General features: G+C 39.4%; 1 protein-coding gene across 3 annotated transcripts in view; it reads right to left on the reverse strand.

Moving 5' to 3' along the window:
* micu1 (mitochondrial calcium uptake 1) overlaps positions 1-21,106 on the reverse strand; it is a 117,263-nt gene that overhangs the window by 92,378 nt on the left and 3,779 nt on the right. The window contains exons 2-4 of one of the 3 annotated variants that reach the window (XM_059946488.1): positions 20,298-20,479; positions 16,627-16,707; positions 7,638-7,802 (exon numbers count right to left, since the gene is read on the reverse strand). In XM_059946488.1, coding sequence (XP_059802471.1) covers positions 7,638-7,801 — 164 coding nt within the window. In that variant the 5' untranslated portion in view covers position 7,802; positions 16,627-16,707; positions 20,298-20,479. The remainder of the gene's footprint in view (positions 1-7,637; positions 7,803-16,626; positions 16,708-20,297; positions 20,480-21,106) is intronic. The other 2 variants (XM_059946489.1, XM_059946487.1) reach the window with 2 other exon arrangements.

Here is a 21,106-nt window from a genome sequence, read left to right on the forward strand (position 1 = left end):
CATTAAAATATGCACATTGTCACTGAAAGCTACAAGTGGCGATATGAGCCATTAACAGTCCAACTATTTTGACAAATGTTTAAATTGAAAAATTAGCAATATTTTCCAGTTGTTTGCCGAGTGGTAGAAAGGCCCTTTGGTAGTACCTTGTGTTTTCTTTCCTTATCTATCAGAATCCAGGCAGCGCTAGCAAGGCCAGAATTTATTACCCAGCCCTGATGATACTGCAGTGATGAGCAGACTTCACGAACAGTTGTTCTGTTGTCATTCTTCAGGTGAAGGTACTCTTAAAATGCTATTGGGAAGTTCTGGGATTTTGACCCAGTGAGAAAGTAGCAACATCAATATAGCAACAGTGAGAATAGTTGCAACATCGAGGTTAGGATGGTGTGCCACTTAGATGGAATCATTCAGGTGATGGTGTTCCCTTGCACCTGAATTACCGGTCTTATGTAACAGCTATGTGATGGGGAAGTGCTTGTGAAGTACTCTAGATGAGTAACTATAGTGCATTTTGTAGAAGATACAGGCAACCCCAATGATAGAGCCATTTGGGCTACAGAAATTCAACGTTACCAAACTCACAAATTACTACGCAGAAGTCTGATTTATGAAATAAAATTCATTCTTCTTTTTCAACTCGCATTCTTTGATGCATGACGTTTATGTATTGTGGGTTCATTTTGCTGCCTAGCAGTACCAAAATCCCAAACCCAAAGAGTTTTCCACATATTTATGCTTAAAGCACTCAAGCTTAAGTCGTGTAGTTGTTGTCATATCATTAAACCACCTTATTTAATTTGCATTTAAATGTGTACAACTTCATTCAAACTCAAGGCCATTAGGAAATGGACACCTAAAGGTATCCTTGTCAGTTTTAAGATCAAATGCTTCAAGTGTCGCCACTCCAACCCCTGCTGTGAACCAGAAGCTGTGATACTCATCATTAATCTTGAGACTAACAACGCATCTCCACTCATGGGATTCAATGGAAAATTCAATTTCACATGGCAGAAAATTGTTATACGAAACCTAAAGGGCGTTGATGATGGATAGCACACCAATCAAAAAGGCAGTTGCACCCTCATGGTACAAAGCCTCTTAACAGTTGTAGTTAGGAAGTAGGGAGTAGGAATTATTCTGACTTCTGGCAATGGTGGTGGTGGAAAGGCTTTAAGACATGTCGGCAAATTATTTACTCCAAGATACCCAGCCTCTGACCTGTTCTTGCTATAAGGTGTGTGGCTGGTCCAGTTGAATTTTTGGTCAAAGGTAACCACAGAGGATGTTGGTGGTGGGAGATTTGGCAATGTCACTGAATGTCCTGCGGTAGGTGGTTAATCTCTCTCATTGTTGCCTGCCACCTTGGCATTATAGAGACTTTAATACTGTGGGCAGACACTCTCAATTCAAATGTGGAATTTAGCTCTTTAGTTCACATCTGGAACTGTGATGATGTCTTAATCTGGTGAATCCCAGCTGCGGATTGGAGAGCATAGGCTGCAATCAATGGCATTTTTCATCACTTTACTGATGATTAAGAACAGACTAAATAGACTTCCATTAGTCTAATTGGAATTATCCTGCTTTTTAGTGAACAAGATACACCTAGGCAATTTCCCACATGACTGAAAAGATGCCAGAACTGTAATTTTGAATAGCTATCTATTTGAATGCAGAAATAAATCTGTCTTAGTTGAAAATAAAATCAATGTGCACACAATCCAGAACAGCTGAGCAGGCTATCACCATCTGTTTTCTGGATTGCCCTAAAGTCCTGATGCATCATGCAGCAGAGACCCTGAACAGATTAGATATGGCAAAGTTATTTCCCATGGTAGGGGATTTTCAGACAAGAGGGCACGACTTCAGGATTGAAGAACGTCCTTTTAGAACTGAGATGCCGAGAAATTACTTTAGTGAGAGGGTGGTAAATCTGTGGAATTTGTTGCCATGAGTGGCTGTGGAGGCCAAGTCATTAGGTGTATTTAAGGCAGAGATAGATAGGGTCTAGATTAGCCAAGGCATCAAAGGGGTGAAAACAGGGGAGTGGGGATGACTGGAAGAATTGGATCAGCCCATGATTGAATGGCAGAGCAGACTTGATGGGCCAAATGGCATACTTCTGCTTCTATATCTTATGGATTAACTATACCTTTGTAAACAACCTGCTGAAATAAGATGAGCCACATCTTGACATTAAATTCTGGCAAGAGAACATTAATAGAATGGCTTTCAGAATAACTAGCTTTTGGCCCTACTTCCAAGAACCTTGGTTCATTGCTAGTTAACATTGCATTCTCAATAATGATTGAATGCCCTCATTGATATCAATTTTTCATTCACTGCAGCCTATTCATTGATCAGATTATTTTGTTGGATGGACCTGACATCACATCATCTATAAGCAGGAAATATTAATCAATATTAACAAGCAATACAAACATGCTATTACAGGCCTCTAGTTGCTTTGTTGTACAGCAGCCACAAGGGGCCATTAGACGTGGCATTCTGTTTAGAGGTATAATACAGAGCATAGATCAATACAGCACAGTGCAGGCCCTTCAGCCCATGCAGTGCCAACCATTTAACCTACACTAAGATCGATCTATCCCTTTCCTGCTACATAACCCTTAACTTTTCAGTCATCCTCTTGCCCATCTAAGAGTCTCTTAAATGTCCTTAATCTACCACCATTCCTGGGAACGCATTCCACGCAACCATCACTCTATGAAAAGACTCGACATCTGACACCCTCCCCTCACTATACTTTCCTTCAAATATTGTCAAAGTTATGTCCCTTTCTATTAGCATTTCCACACTGGGGGAAAAAAGTCTCTGGCTGTCCACTTTATCCATCTTGTACACCTCTATCAAATCACCTCTCATCCTCCTGGGAGGAAATCCACAAGGTCACAGACAGAATGTACAAACTCTTTATTGACAACAGCAGGAATTGAAGCCTGATCTTACACCTGACACAGCTGAAAGCATATGCTAACCACAACACCTTGAGAGATTAAGCAAACTTTCTTAAACAGCCTCTGAAATTAAGTCTCCGTACTACTCCGTACAAATTGCAATAGCCTCTGGGTGAAATAAAAATTCTACTCATCTTAGTCCTGAATGGCCACCCTCTGAGTACTGATTCTAGACAGCCAAGTGAAACATCAAGACCACATCCACCCCATCAAAGCAATAAAAATTTCAAGTATGTCAATCGTATCACTTTTTATTCTTCTGATGGGTAAAAGCCTTGTTATCTTAACCTTTCCTCACTTGAGAAACTCATTATTGGAGGAATCAATCTGCTGAACCTCAATTAACTTTGATCCCTTGATTCAAAATCACTGATTCAGATCATGAACGGTGATCTCAGCATCAACCCTTGGGAACCCACTGGTCTTAAATTCTCAATCCAAAACTGAATAATTTATTCCTACTGTTTCGTCTGTTCAATCTTCCATTTATAAAAGAAAATGAGTTCATATCAGGAGGATAAAAGTGACCAAAATAAGAGTAAGAAACAGAGTTACTTTAAACTAAGATGTTTATATGAGGAGCATTTGATTGCTCAGGGCTTGTACTCGCTGGAGTTTAGAAGAATGAGGGGGGGATCTAATTGAGAGCTAATGAATATTGAAAGGCCTAGATTGAGTGGACATGGAGAAGATGTTTCCTATAGTGGAGGAGTCTCAGACCAGAGGGAACAGCCTCAGAATAAAAAAAATATCCTTTTAAACCAGAGATGAGGAGGAATTTCATTAGCCAGATGCTGATGAATCTGATGGAGCTCATTAGCCTGGGAAGGCAGTCCATCTAAGAGAGGGAAAACTCTATACCCACTCATGGGAAAGGCTTCGAGAGTAAACTCCGAGGACAAATCTGGAGCTGGAGTCCCTAAGGCAGTCTGACGTTGCTTTCAACTTTGCTCTGGCAACTTCTGCGACGACACTGGTGCCAAGCTGTATTGGCCCTTGTCCTTCCCTTGGACAACATTGGTGTCATGGATAGGGGAGACTTGCAGCATGGACAATTGCCGATCTTCCGTACAACCTTCCCCAGGCCTGCGCCTAGAGATGGCACTCCAAGACTTTCCAGGCACAAATCCATGGTTTTGCGAGACTAATGGATACCACCACCATTGCCACAGACAGCTGTGGAGGCCAAGTTACTAGGTATATTTAAAGTGGAGGTTGATAGGTTCTTTATTAGTAAGGGTGTCAAAGGCAGGAGAATGGAATTGAGAGGGATAATATATCAGCCATGACAGAATGACAGAGCAGACTCAACAAGCCAAATGGCCATATTCTGTGCCTGTATCTATAGACTTATGTTGACAAAAGCAAAAATACTACAGGCAGTGAAAACTTGTCAGATCTGGCAAAACGTGTGGAGAATCTAAGTTTACATTTCAGTCAATGATCTTTCCTTGGCCTAAAATGCTTTCCACCCTCCACAAATCTTTGAGAGTTCCAATAGTTTCTCTTTCTTTTGTATTATATTTGACTTAACATTCCAAAATGATTCACAAGCAGCTAACTACTTTACTTGGAGGAATATTTACAAAACCCAAGTAAATCATTATTGAATGGTTTACTTTATAAAGTGATGCCTTTTTGGATTGATCTTTGATCCAATGTCCTTATCTGGGTTTTCAGATGAAATGATCATACACAATAGGATGCATAATTGAAAGAGCAGGAAATCATGCATCTTGGACAAATATCATAGAAGAGTGAGATAAACCAATCATTAAGTTAATTTACAGAACAGACACAAGAGACAACAGATGCTGGAATTGGTAACAATACACAATCTGCTGGAGGAACTCAGCACATTGAGTAGCTTCAGTGGGAGGAAAGAAACTGTCAACATTTTGGAACCCTGCGTCATGACCCAAAATATCAACAAATTCTTTCCAGCTGGTAATGTTGCTCGACCTGCTGAGTTTCTCCAGCAAATTGTTGCTATTCGTTCGTTATCGCTCTGTCGACATTTGCTGCTGTATTCATAGTTTTACAGTTACATTTTAAAAGGTAACATATTGTTCATTAATTCTTTAGGACATTTCTATTAGTAAGTGGCTCTTGATCTTCATTTGCTACCAAAAGTATCAAACTACTGATATAACTGTTCAGATAACACACGTTTAGGATAGTTAACATACATCTGCTCCCATTTGTTGAGCTTTGCTTTTCAAGTGTTTTGAAATGTTATGTAAAGTTTTTTAAATCAATTTGCTTAAAATGAAGATAAAGTAATCCTTTCAACAATATTGATGTAATCCTGATAAACCAAGAAGTGATACAGAAAGTAATAGCAAAACACACAAAATGCAGGTGGAATGCAGCAGGCCAGGCAGCGCCTAAAGGGAGAAGCGCTGTCGACGTTTCGGGCCGTGACCCTTCGTCAGGACTAACTGAAAGGAAAGATAGTAAGAGATTTGAAAGTAGGAGGGGGAGGGGAAATGCGAAATGATAGGAGAAGACCGGAGGTGGTGGGGAGAAGCTGAGAGCCAGAAAGGTGATTGGTGAAAGGGATACAGAGCTAGAGAAGGGAAAGGATCATGGGACGGGAGGACTAGGGAGAAAGAAAGGGGGAGGGGAGCACCAGACGGAGATGGAGAACAGGCAGAGCGATGGGCAGAGCAGAAAAAAAAGAGGGGGAGAAAACTAAATATATCAGGGATGGGGTAAGAAGGGGAGGAGGGGCCTTAACAGAAGTTGGAGAAGTCAATGTTCATGTCATCAGGTTGGAGGCTACCCAGCCGGTATATAAGGTGTTGTTCCTCCAACCTGAGAGTGGCTTCATCTTGACAGTAGGAGGCGGCCATGGATAGACATATCAGAATGGGAATGGGATGTGGAATTAAAATGTGTGGCCACTGGGAGATCCTGCTTTCTCTGGCGGACAGAGCGTAGGTGTTCCATGAAATGGTCTCCCAGTCTGCATCAGGTCATAAAGTAATAACTTTTTAAAAATCATCTAACCTCAGCTCAATTACTACAAAACTTGAACAGCTCTAAATAAAAGAATTCAAACAAATTAATTTTGGTTGTACACTATTAATAGAGAATTGTTTCTAAACAATGCTATCCACATAGATAAGAGTCTTGGTGTTCACCTGGCGGAGAATCTCACCTGGTCCTTCAACACCAGCTCCACAGCCAAGAAAGCCCAGCAGCATCTCTACTTTCTGCGAAGGTTGAGGAAAGTCCATCTCCTAACCCCCATCCTTACTACATTCTACAGAGGATGTATCGAGAGCATCCCGAGCAGCTGCATCACTGCCTGGTTCAGGAATTGCACCGTCTTGAATTGCAAGACTCTGCAGCAGATAGTGAAGTCAGCTGAGAAGATCATCAGGGTCTCTCTTCCCACCATTACAGACATTTACACCAGACGCTGCACCTGCAAAGCTAACAGCATTGTGAAGGGCCCCACGCACCCCTTATACAAACTCTTCTTCCTCCTGCCATCTGGCAAAAGGCACCGAAGCATTTGGGCTCTCACGACCAGACTGTGCAACAGTTTCTTCCCCCAAACCATCAGACTCCTCAATACCCAAAGTCTAGACCAACAACTACATCATTTATTATTATATTGAAATTTGTCCTCTACTGTGCCTATAGTCTGTTTATTATTTATTTAGTAATTGATTATTGTACTGCCTGTTTTGTGCACTTTATGTAATCCTGTGTAGGTCTGTAGGTCTGTAGTCCAGTATAGTTTTTGAGTTGTTTTACATAGTCTACTGTAGTTTTGTGTGTTTCATATAGCACCATGGTCCTGGAGGAACATTGTTTCGTTTTTACTGTGTTCTGTACCAGCAGCTTTTGGTCGAAATGACAATAAAAAGTGACTTGACTTGAAGCAACAATTAAAGAATAATTGACGCAAAGTAAACATTATTACGTTGTGGCAATTCAGTATTACACCATGAATACTCTTCCTTGTGATAGACTGCCTTGGGGTGTGGATCCAGAGGTTACGTTTCAGGACTAGCTATCCTGAGGACCGGACTGAGTGAAAATCCAAATTCTATTTTGACGGACAGGGTACTTAAATTCAGTTAATTAAGTAAAAAGCTAGTTTCATCAATTATGATACTACTGAATTGCCATAAAAACCAAACTGGCTCGCTAATGTTCTTCAATTAAAAACTTGTCGTCCTGACATATTCTGGCCTATTTATGTCACCCCAGACTGACAGAAACCTGGTTGACTGTCTTTTAAAATGGCCTAGAAAGCCACTTGGGGATAATCTGGGGCATTTAATAATGACTGCCAAAGATGCTTGGAGATTTAGTATAAATGAAAATAATAGGGTGGTAAGCTGGAAGAAAATTGTCAGTGATAAAATTTTCTATTTCATTTGAAATAATATTGTGTGTGTTGGACCAAAGTGACTTACTCTCAGCCCTCTATCCAACAGTACCTGCTCATCAGGAAGTTTAACAAAATAATACAGTAATTTTCTTGCAGAATGATGCATGATAACACCACAATTTCCCCTCTCCCTGCCACCATCTAAAATTGCTTTCCTCTCAAAGACAATGAGATTATATATTGGTCATTTTTAAAAATGAAATCACACCCTTCTGTGTATTTCTGACAATACAGACTTCTCTTACCTTTTCCATAATAAGCCTGTTGTTGCTGAAACAGCTGTCACTCCAGCAAATGTTGCTATCATCAATCCGTGCCGACGCTTATTTGTGGTTGCTACTGCTCTATAGTATTGTCTGGAGAAGTTGCCAAAAACTGCCACTGCAGGCAGAATTCTGAAGTGAAACATTCTGCAAGTAGAACCAGAAAATATTTAGTGTCATTCACACTTTCTGTCTGCTTAACCATTTTTACTGGAGTTTATGTTCAGTTCTTGAGCAGTTGGGTATCCCTTCTTCATAACAGTCACATTCCAAATGAAATGTTACCTAAAGAATCTCGTACTGATTCATAAGCTAAGAGGATTGAGGATATTAAGAAGCCTACCGAGTTACCTGTTTAACATTTCAACCTCAACAAATATCAGTAGAAATGGATGAGTTGATTATTCATGGAGGCTTCACTTCAGACCACATTCTATGCCCATCCACAGAAAAGCAGTGAATAACAACAAAAAGAAATTAGGTATCAAATGATGCTTTGGGTCCTTAATGAGTACAATATCTCTTACTCAGTGCCATGAATTATCTACTTTTTCCTCTTTTATACAGACCACTGTAGGATTTACTCAGTAAGTGTGAGAGAACATTTCTACATGCTGGATTGGATATCAAAACTATTTAAAAGGATAAAATTTATTCTGTATGTTGCACATCTAGACTTCTTACAAGCATGAAAAGACTTAAAAGAATTTCATTACTTCTGTTTGGAAATTATGGAACTTGGAAAATGTGTACCTGCCTTGCAGGAGGCAGCTTGTTTCAAATTTCGACCACCACCAAATACAAAGTGAACAATGAATAAGAAATGCTAATGTGATCACTAGGATTCACAGAATTCAGATGTTTTTCAGACATCAGATGCACACTGAAATTAATGTCAATTCTTCAGCAGAGGTAAAGCAACATCATGTACCTCCATGAGTTTTTGCTACATCAAGGTAAATGAGACATTCTCTTACGAGAGCTTATATCCTAAAATCCATGCCTTCCCCTTCACAAAATATTATCTCATTGGATTGTAAAAGAAAAAGATAATTTGAAAATTAGTTTTAAGCATTCATGCTAATGGTAATGGGTTAAATTTTGAAATCTTGGCAAGAATTTTGATTCCTGGATAATTTAAAATCAATAATTAACAGGGCCTCTGATCCAACAAACTAAATGCAATCCCATTATATATTTCTTCAGTATAAATATTCTGGCAGCCATTCTCCAAAAGTCAATTTGAAATTTTCTGTTTATCTATAAACTTTAACTGACTTTACAATATTTTATCATTATCTATTTTACTTACTCTCGAGCTTCTCCAAAACTCTGTCTGCATCTTCAAATGGGCAGAGCTTAGAAAAAGATCTAACAGTATATTCCTTTCAAATACTGTCACTTCAACAATATTATATACATTGTTATTTCAAAAGTGGAACTTGAAATAAAACAAGGATATAACAAAATAATGTCCCTTTGCATTTTTCGCTGTAATAGAAATAAAACTTTAAACGTATGGGGCAGCTAGTGTGATGCTACCACAGATTAGGGCGTCGGAGATTGGAGTTTAATTCCAATATGTTTATAAGGAGTTTGGACTCTCATACTACTGTGATTATTGTGATAAAGGCATGGTGGCAGTAAGAATAATCACAAATAAAATGAAAAATAATACATGACTTTCTTTTTACTCAGGTGCAATCAATTTCTGGAAAATGTTATCCTTAGTCTTCTCCAGTTTCTTACAAAATTACTTTGTCCTAGATCTTGGCTATTGTTCGCCTCTCAAAACTTTCCCCCTCTCCAATTTATATCCCCATAGGAAGGGCTCAGCTTCCAACTCATTGCAAGCAGAGAATCCCTGGAGGGAGTAAAGGCCCATTAGCTCATTTTATATCATTTTGCTAACTCTCACTCTAACTTCAAAAGACAACCATCCAAACTAACAATTTAACCACAATTTTGGCTCAACTTTCTTTTGATTGCTAGTGCACTATCCATTTAAGTATTTATAGCTTCAATAATAGAGTTAGTTATGTAACAGACCTATAACATGAGTAATTATGAACAATTCTTAACTTCCCAAGGTATCAAATGTAGAAATCAAACTTCAATTAATTACAATATTAAAACTGGAGAATGTACCACGCAGAGAGAAAGCGTATTGAATGAGAACACTTTTGAGGACCTGGCTGGCTAACCAATGAAAGCTAAGTAACAGGTCTTAAATTTCAGTATTTAAATACTTAATACTTGGAGATATTCTGCTCTTTCTTTATTCTGATTATATTTATAAAGATAAACTGAAGAGCATTTTCTTGTACAGATATGTGATGAGATCCAAAAGTCCTTGGAAATATTTTTGTACATGCAAACATTTTAATGGACATTATCCAACAAGCAAATTGAAGAGAATATATTTGTTTATTCAAATTAACATTAAACACTCAATATTCTATTCTTCTCAAACTGCAATCATTAATATGCCAGAAGTGATTACCATAGCATATTGTAGAAAATTTGGACAGTTAGTACTGTGGCAATTTACCTATAATTCTCAATAGCTCTGCAGTGCTGTCTCAAAATACAGAATGAGCTCAGTAAACCTCTGTAGAGGATAAAAACCAAAGGGGAGATACGCTCAGTGGCCACTTTATTAGGGACAAATATCTAATCAGCCAAATATGTGGCAGCAACTTAATATATAGATGCATGCAGATATGGTCAAGGGGTTCAGTTGTTGTTCAGACCAAACTTGAGAATGGGGAAGAAATGTGATCTAAGTGACTTTGACCATGGTATGACATGATTGTTGGTGCCAGACAAGATAGTTTGAGTATCTCAGAACCTGCTGATTTCCTGTGGATTTTCACAAGCAACAGTTTCTAGAGTTTAACAAGAAACATCCAGAGAGTTGCAGTTCTGTGTGCAAAAACACCAGGTTAATGAGAAAGGTCAATTGAGAATAGCCAGACTGGTTCAAGATCACAGTAACGTGACAGGAACTTAAAGACTCATGCGTTACAACAGTGATGAGCAGAAGAGCATCTCTGAATGCACATGTCAAACCTTGAAGTGGATGGGCCATAGCAGCAGAAGACCACAAGCATACACTCAGTGGCCTCTGGAGGTACCTAATAAAGCTGCCACTGAGTGTAAATTGAATATACAGATCAAACAATGCAGCCATCGTGCCATATCTCTAAGGGATAAAGATGTGGAAAGGTACAGGTCCAAGTTCTCCATTCCTGGAGAAAGGCAAGAGAAAAGTAATGGTCAGAGTGAGGAAAAAAATAAAAATAAAAATCTATAAGAAAGGACTTCCTCTAGCATAAGGTTCCTGGTCAAATTGAATACTAAATACAATGCAAGTAATTTCCTGAGATTAATGTTGCTTGAATATTCCTACCCTAGATAAATTTCCTTGACTTCTATAATTACATCTCATATCAGCAATCAACATCAAAATCTTGAAAATATATTACGCTGTTTCACAAATAAATTGCAGAGATAATAGATTTAAAATTACTCAGCACAGAAGGCAATTCCACAGTGATATTCCAGAAAAATACTGCCACAACTAATTATATCCAATAATTATGGTGTTGCATTATGTCCAAATAAGAGCATAGATAGCACCCTTCAAAGGAAAAAAAGAACTTAGGTTGCCCTTGCCATTGTTTGGCAAATCTCAATTATACTTAATGATTTGTATACAGTAAAAAAGGTTTTACTTTCTTCATGTTGCCTAGTGTAACATTTTGTTGAATGCATTATCTTAATTATTACCAGTTGTCAATAACTAAACAAAGTATCTATTGTTATGCATTCCTCATATCCAAACAGAGAGAGAAGTGCGGCATAAACCAAGAGATTCTGCAGGTGCTGAAGATCTAGAACAACTCACAAAATGCTGGATGAACTCAACAGGTTAGGCATCATCTATAGAGGGCAATAAACAGTCAATGTTTCAAGCTGTAGGACTAGAAAGGAAAGGGGCAGCGGCCTGAATAAAAAGGTGAGGAGAGGGGAGCTGACAGGTGATGGGTGGGACCAGGAGAGGGATAAAGTGGGTGGTGGGGGAGCAAGCACAAAATACAAAGCTAGAGGTGATAGGTGGAAGAAGTAAAGAGCTGAAGAAGGAATCTAATAGATGACATTGGACCATGGAAGAAAAAGGAAGGGAACCAGAAGGAGGTGATGTACAGGTGATGAGAAGAGAAGGGGTAACCAGAAAGATGAAAAGGAAAATAGGGAGGAGAAATAACTGGAAGTTTAAGAAATTAATGCTCATGCCATTAGGTTGGAGGCAACCCAGATGACATTTGGGATGTTGCTCCTCAAGCCTGAGTTTGGTCTTACTGCAGCAATAGAGGAGGCCATGTCAGAATAGTAATCTGGAATCAAATTGAAGTGGTTAGTCTCTGGAAGATCCTGCCCTTTACGCCACTGGCATTTTCAGCAGCAATGAAGGTCCTCCATCTCCAGCTGTGTTCAGGGCTTGTTTCGTCGTGTCTGTAGCTCCCTCTCAATTTCCCGCTAGTGCCTGTCACGCTAGTCCCAGATGAATAATCAGAAATATCATCGCACTCTGATGTACAGAAGGATTCTTCTTTGCTGTTTCCATAACAATTTTATTTTACCAGTCAGAGTTGTTAGCCCTGAACTGAACCTCCAAACCTGCAGAACTGGTGAATCGCTTAGTCTGGCCTCCACCTTTTGACCTGCTTTGCATGGATGACCCTACCAAGTGCCAAAGCACGAAGCTCCATTCTCTGGGTCACTGAGACATGCAAGCCTAAAAACTACAACTAGATTGTGGTCCTCTTGAAAACAATCTACATTAAGTCTCACCAAAGTACAGAGGGCTTCACTGGGAACACCGGATACAACAGATGACCCTGACAGACTCACAAGTGAAGTGTCACCTCCGCTGGAAGGAGTGTTTGGGATCCTGACTGGTGGTGAGCAAGGAGGTGTAGCACGTGTCAGGCTTGCTAGGAGGGAGATCTGTGGGAAGAGACGGGTGGACAAAGGAGTCATGTTGAGAGTGTGCCCTACAGAAAGCACAGGGGAGGGGGTAGGGGGTGGGAGTGGAAGATGAGCTCAGTGATACGATCCCATTGGATAGTTCAGAAGTTTAGGAGAATAATGCGCTGGATACAGTGGTAGGTAAGGATAAGGGGAATCCTATCTGTATGATGGTGGGAGGATGGGGTGAAGGCAGATATGCAGGAAATGGGTAGAGATGTAGATGAGGGAAACCCTCATCCACATCTCCACCACTGAAGAATGGAAGTGTAAAGGGATTAGATGTCCCTAATAAAAATAAGGAAAACTCAGCCAGTGAACTTAAAGTGACTGAAGTGGCAGAGAGCATGTGAAGTGTCACAAATGTAGGTAGGAAGGGATTAAACCAAGGAAGACAAAATGCAGTCAAGGTATGTGAATAGAAACTTAATAAGCTTACTGGGACAGTCAAGTTTGTGGATCTAGGTAGAAAATAGAAAGGAAGAGTGCGAGTCATGGGAACTATAAGTTTGGAGGTAGTGAAAAGGAGATCGCCAGAGTAGATTTTATTCATTTAGAGATACAGCTTGGAAAAGGCCCATCTGGCCCAATGAGCCATACTGCCCTCCAACTCACCTATTTAAACCTAGCCTAATCACAGGACAATTCACAATGACCAATTAACCTACTAACCAGTACACTTCTGGACTGTGGGAGGAAACTGGGGTACCCAGAGGAAACTCACAGGAAGGATGAACAAACTTCCTACAGGGGATGCTGGAAATGAACTCTGAACTCCAACACCCTGAGCTATAATAGTGTCATGCTAACTGCTACACTATTGTGGCACCATATGAGATTGGTGATGTGATACAATAGACAAATGCTCTTAGAGGGGTCCTGTGCAAGATATAAGTAAGTGAAGATGCTTAACAGCTGCCATCTGGCCTCAGCAAAGTAGAACTCAGTCAGCTGGACTACAACAACACCCCCCTTGTCAGGAAGTTTGATGATGAGGGTGGGATTGGTGTAGAGAGTAGAGGGCATGCATTCAAAAGGGGTAAGGTTAGAATAACAGAAAGAAGTAGTGAAGTTGAGATAGATGAGACCCAGAACAGACAGAGGGGAGGTGGAGGAATGAAGATGAGAGAAAGGGTCAGTGATGGTGGGTGGGAAGCTCTTGTCAAAGAAGTTCAGAGATGAACACATCGGAAGAAGAGCTTGGTATCACTGCAGGCACAGAACACTTTGAAGTGTGGGCGCAGAAGGACAAAGTTAAGGTTCCTGCTGAGGACACAACTTTCTGCCTTAGAGAGGGGAAAGTCGGTGAGGATGGTGAAGACATAGCAGGGGTTGTCACAATAGTGTTCCAACATTGGACAATTCTACAGCATTTTATAAATTAAAGTAATAGCAATAGTGATCAGGACATTGATATTCATTCCAGTAAACTGATTTACATACTTGGTAACATTACTTAACAAGTTAACATGAGTGCAATCTCATTGTTTCCCTTATCATCTTTTATTAAGAGTTCAGTACATCTCCATGTTAGAGGGGCTACATTCCAAGGAAACTGTGATCAGAAGAGGGCAAAGTTAGAATAAGAGATAATATAGCATTGAGGATACCATTCTATAGAGGATACTAATGAAATTTACTGTAACATGAACCTTTGCAAAAATTGATAAATTTTTGTCTCTTTTACATTTTACATTTGCTTTACTCACATAAAATCTATAAGGGTGTAATTCTATTATTCAAATGCCATAACAAAGGGTACACTGTAGTTTGAGTTATCTCTGGACTCAGGTACTCATTGTGAAACTAAACTGTAATATCATGCAGTGCACAGAATTGAAATGATACAGTAAGAAATTACAGCAAATATATTACACATTATAGCTCACAGCAAGTTTCAAGTAACTATCTTCAACACATCAGGAGCACAAATAATGCTGTTCAGCACCATTGCACATCTATCACTACAACTGGGAGTGTGCAAAAGGTTATAAATAATTTTAATAAATCTGAGAAGAAAGTCAGCTGTCAAAAATAATCAACTGCTTAAAAGCTTTAATAACTTGATAAAATATTTTGGTTGCAAATAAGCAGAAAGAACAGTGTTACCATCCGAGTTTTCAGTTGACACAGAAACAAGTTAGCTTATGAAAGTCAACCTGAGCCCAAGATTCAACAGCAATCTCAGTGCTCAAAAATAATTAAAGTTACTCCAATTTTTATTTTGAAAAACATTGGAAAGGAAAGGGATAATGAAAGCTCCTTAGCCCTGTTGACAAAATGATGATGTAATCAGAAAATGGGGAAATGTCATTGTTGAGTTCAGTCTTAAAACTGCAGGAACAGCGATGAGGAACACCAGAACTATGTATATTTGTATCTGTTGCCTTACAAAGAAATACTAAGAGGGGACATTGAGCTTCTATAACAAGACTCAATTAACGGTACATGTTCATTAACTTGTACAACTCTACAAGGTCTGGTAAAAGTGATTTGCATATTACAGAAAAACATATAATAGTCAGTGGGAAAAAATGGAATTATTCTAAACTGAAAGAATCTGACAGTAGATTTAGTTATCAATCACTAAAATTAGGATCCAGCTTTTGAACAAGATGTTTTCAGGTACAGATATATAATGCACAATATTTGTGGCACAAAGAAATCAATATTAATCTTCTATATTAAATACAGGTAGTCCCTGAGTTACGAATGTCCGACTTACGGACAACTCGTACTTATGAACCAAGAAAGGAGAACACCGTCCGCCATTTTAAGTCGTTGCCGTTGACACTGTGTTGAGTGTTTTAACTTTCTATTTGGCTTAAATTTTTCTTAGTAAGATTCACCCTGACCCCCACCCTCCCTCCCCTGTTTGAGTTGGCTGGTGGCGCAGTGAGATCAGCGCCAGGCTCGAGAACAGAGGATTCCGGATTCGATCCAATGACAGACTGCTCCCATGCCGGGTTGATGTCGATCCAGTGACTCCCGTACCATCCATACCAGGTTGATGTCGAGCTCGCAACTCAACCTTGTAAAAAAAACACTGCCACCTCCAGTTTAAATTCCCACGCAGAATATTGTGGAGGATCAAATACCCAAACCAGCACAGCCCCCACTTGTCCCATTTAGCCTGTCTCAGTGCGGTTGAGTATAGGACCTGGGGAATTCCGTGCAGTGGTCCTTAGGACCCAGCAGACCTTAGAAGCTGGCAGAGCTCGGGACCCACCGCCTGCAGTGTTTCTGTTCCATTGACGGGAAGCAATCACGATTGAAAATAAAGTGGAAGTAATAAAGCGTTTGGAAAGAGGTGAAAGGTCATCGGTCACTGGAAAGCGTTAGGCTACAGTCAGTCAATGATTGGAACAATTTTAAAGGATAAAGCGAGAATAATGGAGCGTGTGAAAGGCCCTGCCCCGATGAAAGCTACGATTATTACTAAGCAATGCAGTGGTTTAATTATTGGAATACATACGTTTCTTAAATGTTTTATATGCATAGAAAGGTAAAATATATAATACATACTAAGACAAACATTTGACTGACTGACGCTAAATAATACCAGATGTTCTTGTTTCGACTTACGTACAAATCTGACTTAAAGATAGACTCAGGAATGGGACTAATACGTAACCCGGGGACTGCCTGTATAGATGTTTGCTTTTGCTCCTTTGGCTTTATATTAATAGTTATAACTTGAACACAAATCTTCTAGATAATCTGAATCAGATGGCATATTACCCTAAACACTCAACAGTGACAAAAATGGTGATTGGTCCCCTAGCCAGCCCCCAAAATCCAACACCATTCATTCCTTTTTACCAAAATAAAATAGTTTCATCAACTGAGACCCTCATCTCTTCAGTGCACAATATGAATTTCACATGCATATACTAGAATAGATCAACAGAATGCACAGCAAAAAGACAAGACATACCTCCAGTGTTACTTTGTTTCCCAAAAGATGGCAAATTTCTGCTTACTCTTGGAATGAAGTTACTACCATTCAGATCACAATCTAGAAGTAGAAATAAGACAATCTTAACAAAAACTTGAGTGCATTGTACATGTACAAGTAAATGAAGCACCACTTCAAGCAAGGTTTTCCTCAGAATTAACACCACAAAAAAGATTCAAGGCCTAAGCTTTATCATAAGATTTAGCAAATAAACCCTCAAATTTCCAGAAATACTTCATATGGTACATACCATTTTGTGGAGAGTGTGGTGCTCGTAAAATCAGAGAACACCAGGAAAAGGAAAATAAATATACACAGAGAGCTTTCCTGCTTGTGTGGGGTAATATAAACAAAATTTGATTTGAGTATGAAAAGCTGAAAAATATTTTGAATATAAATTTAAAGTACAAGGTAATGTTTCATATGAAAAATAAGTCAATTTTGTCACCTTTTAGTACATTTTGTTGCAGTTGTACAAATTCAATTTAAGTATTGGTATATGTGATAACTATTTGATGTATGAAATGTGACTAGCAGGAAATATCTGGAAATAGCCCGAAAATTGACTTTGAAAGCATGGATTTAGAACACAAACCAGAACTACACAGGAACAGGCCCCATGGCAACACATGGATGTTGGGCCAAAGTAAACTAATTTTCTTCTGCCTGTGCATGATCCATATTATTCCATTCCCTGCATTAGACAAAGGAGCAGAATTAGGGCAATTGGCTTACTGGGTCTGTTCCATCATGGCTGATTTTTTTTCTTTATCCCACTCAGTCCTAGTCTCCTGCCTGCTCTATGTAACTTTTAATGCCCTTACTAATCATGAAACTATCAACCAAAGTCTTTAAATATATCCAACTACTTGGCCTCCACAGTCATATGTGGCAATGAATTCCACAAATTCTCTACCCCCATCTAAAGAAACTCTTCCTCTTCTCTGTTCTAAAGGGTTGTCCTTCTATTATGAGGCTGTACCCTCTGATCATAGACTCAACTAACATAGGAAACACCCACTCCATGTTCACTCTATTTGATAGGTTTCAATGAGTTTCCCACTCCCACCTGTTCTTCTAAGCTCCAGTCAATACAGACCCAGAGCCATCAAACACTCCACATGTATTAACGCAAGCAAAAGAAAATCTCCAGAAGCTGAAGCAACACACACAAAATGCTGGAGGAACTCAACAGGCCAGGCAGCACCTACGGAAAAGAATACAGCTGATGTTTGGGCTGAGAATCTTCATCAGTACTGGAGGGAAAAAAAAAAGATGAGATGTCAAGAGTTAGGTGAGGGGAGGGTGAGGGGGAGGAAGAAGCACAAGGTGATAGGTAAAACCAGGAGGGGGAGGAGTGAAGAAAAGAGCAGGGAAGTTGATTAGTGAAAAAAATACAGGCCTGGATAAGGGGGAATCTGATAGGAAAGGATAGAGGGCCATGGAAGAAAGACAAAGGGGAGGAGCACCAAGGAGGTGATGGGCAGGTAAGGAAATAAGGTGAGAGAGGGAAAAGAGAATAGAGAATGGTGAAGGAGAGCTCGTGGGGGGGGGGGGGGGGGGGGTTACTCACCGGAAGTTCAAGAAATCAATGTTCATGCCATCAGGTTGGAGGCTATCCAGATGGAATATCAGGTGTTGCTTCTCCAACCCAGGTATTGCCTCATCGCAACAGTAGAGGAGGCCATGGATTGACATAGAACATCCAACCATAGAACATTACACAGGCCTTTTGGTCCTTCTTGACTGTGCTGAACCATTTTTCTGCCTAGTCCCACTGACCTGCACCCGGGCCATATCCCTCCATACACCTCTCATCCATGTACCTGTCCAAGTTTCTCTTAAATGTTAAAATCGAGCCCGCATTTACCACTTCATTTGGCAGCTCATTCCAGACTCCCGCCACTCTGTGTGAAGAAGCCCCCCCCAATGTTCCCTTTAAACTTTGCCCCCTTCACCCTTAACCCTTAACCCATGTCCTCTGGTTTTTTTCTCCCCTAGCCTCAGTGGAAAAAGCCTGCTTGCATTCACTCTATCTATACCCATCATAATTTTATATACCTATATCAAGTCTCCCCTCATTCTTCTACGACATGTCAGAACGGAAATGGGAAGTGGAACTAAAATAGGTGACCACTGGGAAATTCCACTTTTTCTGGCAGAGGGTAACCCTTTCATTCCTGGAATCATTCTAGTGAACCTCCTCTTCTCGACTAATGCCAGTACATCCCAAAACTACTGATAATACTCCAAGTGCAATCTGACCATTGTCTTAAGAAGCCTCAGCATTACATCCTTGCTTTTAAATTATAGTTCTCTCAAAATCAATGCTAACATTGCATTTGCATTCCTTACCACAGACTGATCTTGCAAGTTAACCTTTAGGGAATCATGCACATCCCTTTGCACTTCTGATGGCTGAAAATAGTTTACACCTTCATTCCTTCTAGCAAAGTGCATGACCATACATTTCTCTGACACTATATTCTGCCACTTCTTTGCCTCATTCTCCTAATATGTCCAAATCCCTCTGCAGACTCCTTGCTGTTACAACACTAACTGCCCCTCTATCAATAATGGATCCAATGCTTTCCTGGTATATACGATGAATAAACTCTTCTCGAGCTGAGTACAGGTATCAAAACTTGTATGATACCTGCACCTGGCTGGGAGCCTGAGAAGAGTTTATTCTGTCTTTGTGTTGGCTGCAACTTGACCACAAAATTATTTATCTGACATCCTCTTAAACACCACTGTCATATCTGTTTCTACCACCTGCTCCCTCTATACATCTCCTTTAAACTCCCCCTTCCTCCCTGAACTTCTAATAATAAAATCTAATTGTCAGAAAAATTTTGATGCATCCGCATACTTTTAATCAGCTTTATCCAATTTTAAGGCACTATAAAATGGCTATTTTCCTCTTTAAATACTTCAAAGTGCTGATAATTATACCAAAATGTTCTTTCATTATGAAATGACTGCTTTAAGTTTACAAGCACTCAGAAATATACTTCAGTTGCAATACTTCAGCAGAATAGAGAAAGTTCTCCCCCCCCCCCGCATAGTACTACAGCTTAGTATTAATCTTTGAAACAATTGTACATATTCATTGACTTTAATGGAGCAAATTGTCCAAAAGCACTTTGCAATATTGTTATTTAACCACACCAAGGCACGTTAGGAAATATTTGAATAGACAAATGATAATGGGTGGTGACAGGTTTTAAGGGGCATTTTAAAATCAGAAATTGAACAGCATGACTGTGCATGAATATGCAAGACTGCCTGCTTTAAATCCCAGACCTTTCTGGCAAAGGAACTTCTGCTAAGGAGATGAGCAACAGTCTCATGTCCACTGTAGAGACACTGATATGAAAGTTGATGGGGAGCCTTTATTCCCGAAGTCTTGGTGCTCTTTGCTTTGGTGATGAGACACTCAGCCACCAGGGGAACCATCTCATTAGATCCACCATCTCTGATGATATTTTGTGTAGAACAGTGCCTAAATAATTTGTGTTCTTGGATGTTTTGGATAAAGAGGACAGATGATGTGGGATAGTCAATGACAACATGGCAAGAACTATCTTTTGCAACACTGGGGACAGACAGAACCACAATGCAAAGTGTGAGTTTTGATACTTGCATACCTAAAGTTTGCCTGCAGCTTGATGCAACCTCTTACAAAGGTATCCAACTGACTGAGGGCCAGATTCACTCTTTTTCTGGAGACACATACATCAAGATTCTGCATCCTCCATTTCTGAGCTTCAGATGAAGTGATAGGATCTTGGGTGATTGCTATTTTGCAGTTGAAGAGTAAGGGATACACCTACATCAAGTAGGTGTAAATAAGACAAGTTATTATGAGCCAACCAATCCACTATTTATTCAACTAAGCACTTTAAAATTCAGAGATTTTGTAGGTGTTAAAATAATACAATTTATATATAAAGTAAAAAACAGTTATTACAAAGTATCCAAAGATTGTTTAAAATGAGAGAAAGCTAACATGATTTGAGAGGAACCTGTATATTTCAAAAATAAAGGACAAGAACAAATGTAAAAAATCATTGTATTTCAGTCAGAGGGGTGAATCTATGGAACAGTTGTAGTGAGAACTTAAAAACATGCACCACACTTAACAAGTTTTAAAAATTATTTTAAAATAATTTAATGAACAAATATAAAATACATGCTTTAAAATGAATGGGAGTAATGTAAATAAATGATACTTGGAATTGGATTTTGTGTTAAAAGATTATGAAATTTTTGTTTTGATGTGATGATTGACGCCAAATATGTTTTTGTATAAGTAAGAGGGGTAGGTATAATAAGTTGTAGCTTCAGCCTACACCCTTTCAGTCTGTTTTAAAGATTTTTATTATTTAATTTTGTCTTATGAAATCATCATTGAAAATGATGCTTTTTGTTATGTCTGTACTGACCGAAATAACTT

Source organism: Hypanus sabinus, chromosome 21 (genome assembly GCF_030144855.1).
Source record: "Hypanus sabinus isolate sHypSab1 chromosome 21, sHypSab1.hap1, whole genome shotgun sequence".
NCBI classification, from domain to species: domain Eukaryota; kingdom Metazoa; phylum Chordata; class Chondrichthyes; order Myliobatiformes; family Dasyatidae; genus Hypanus; species Hypanus sabinus.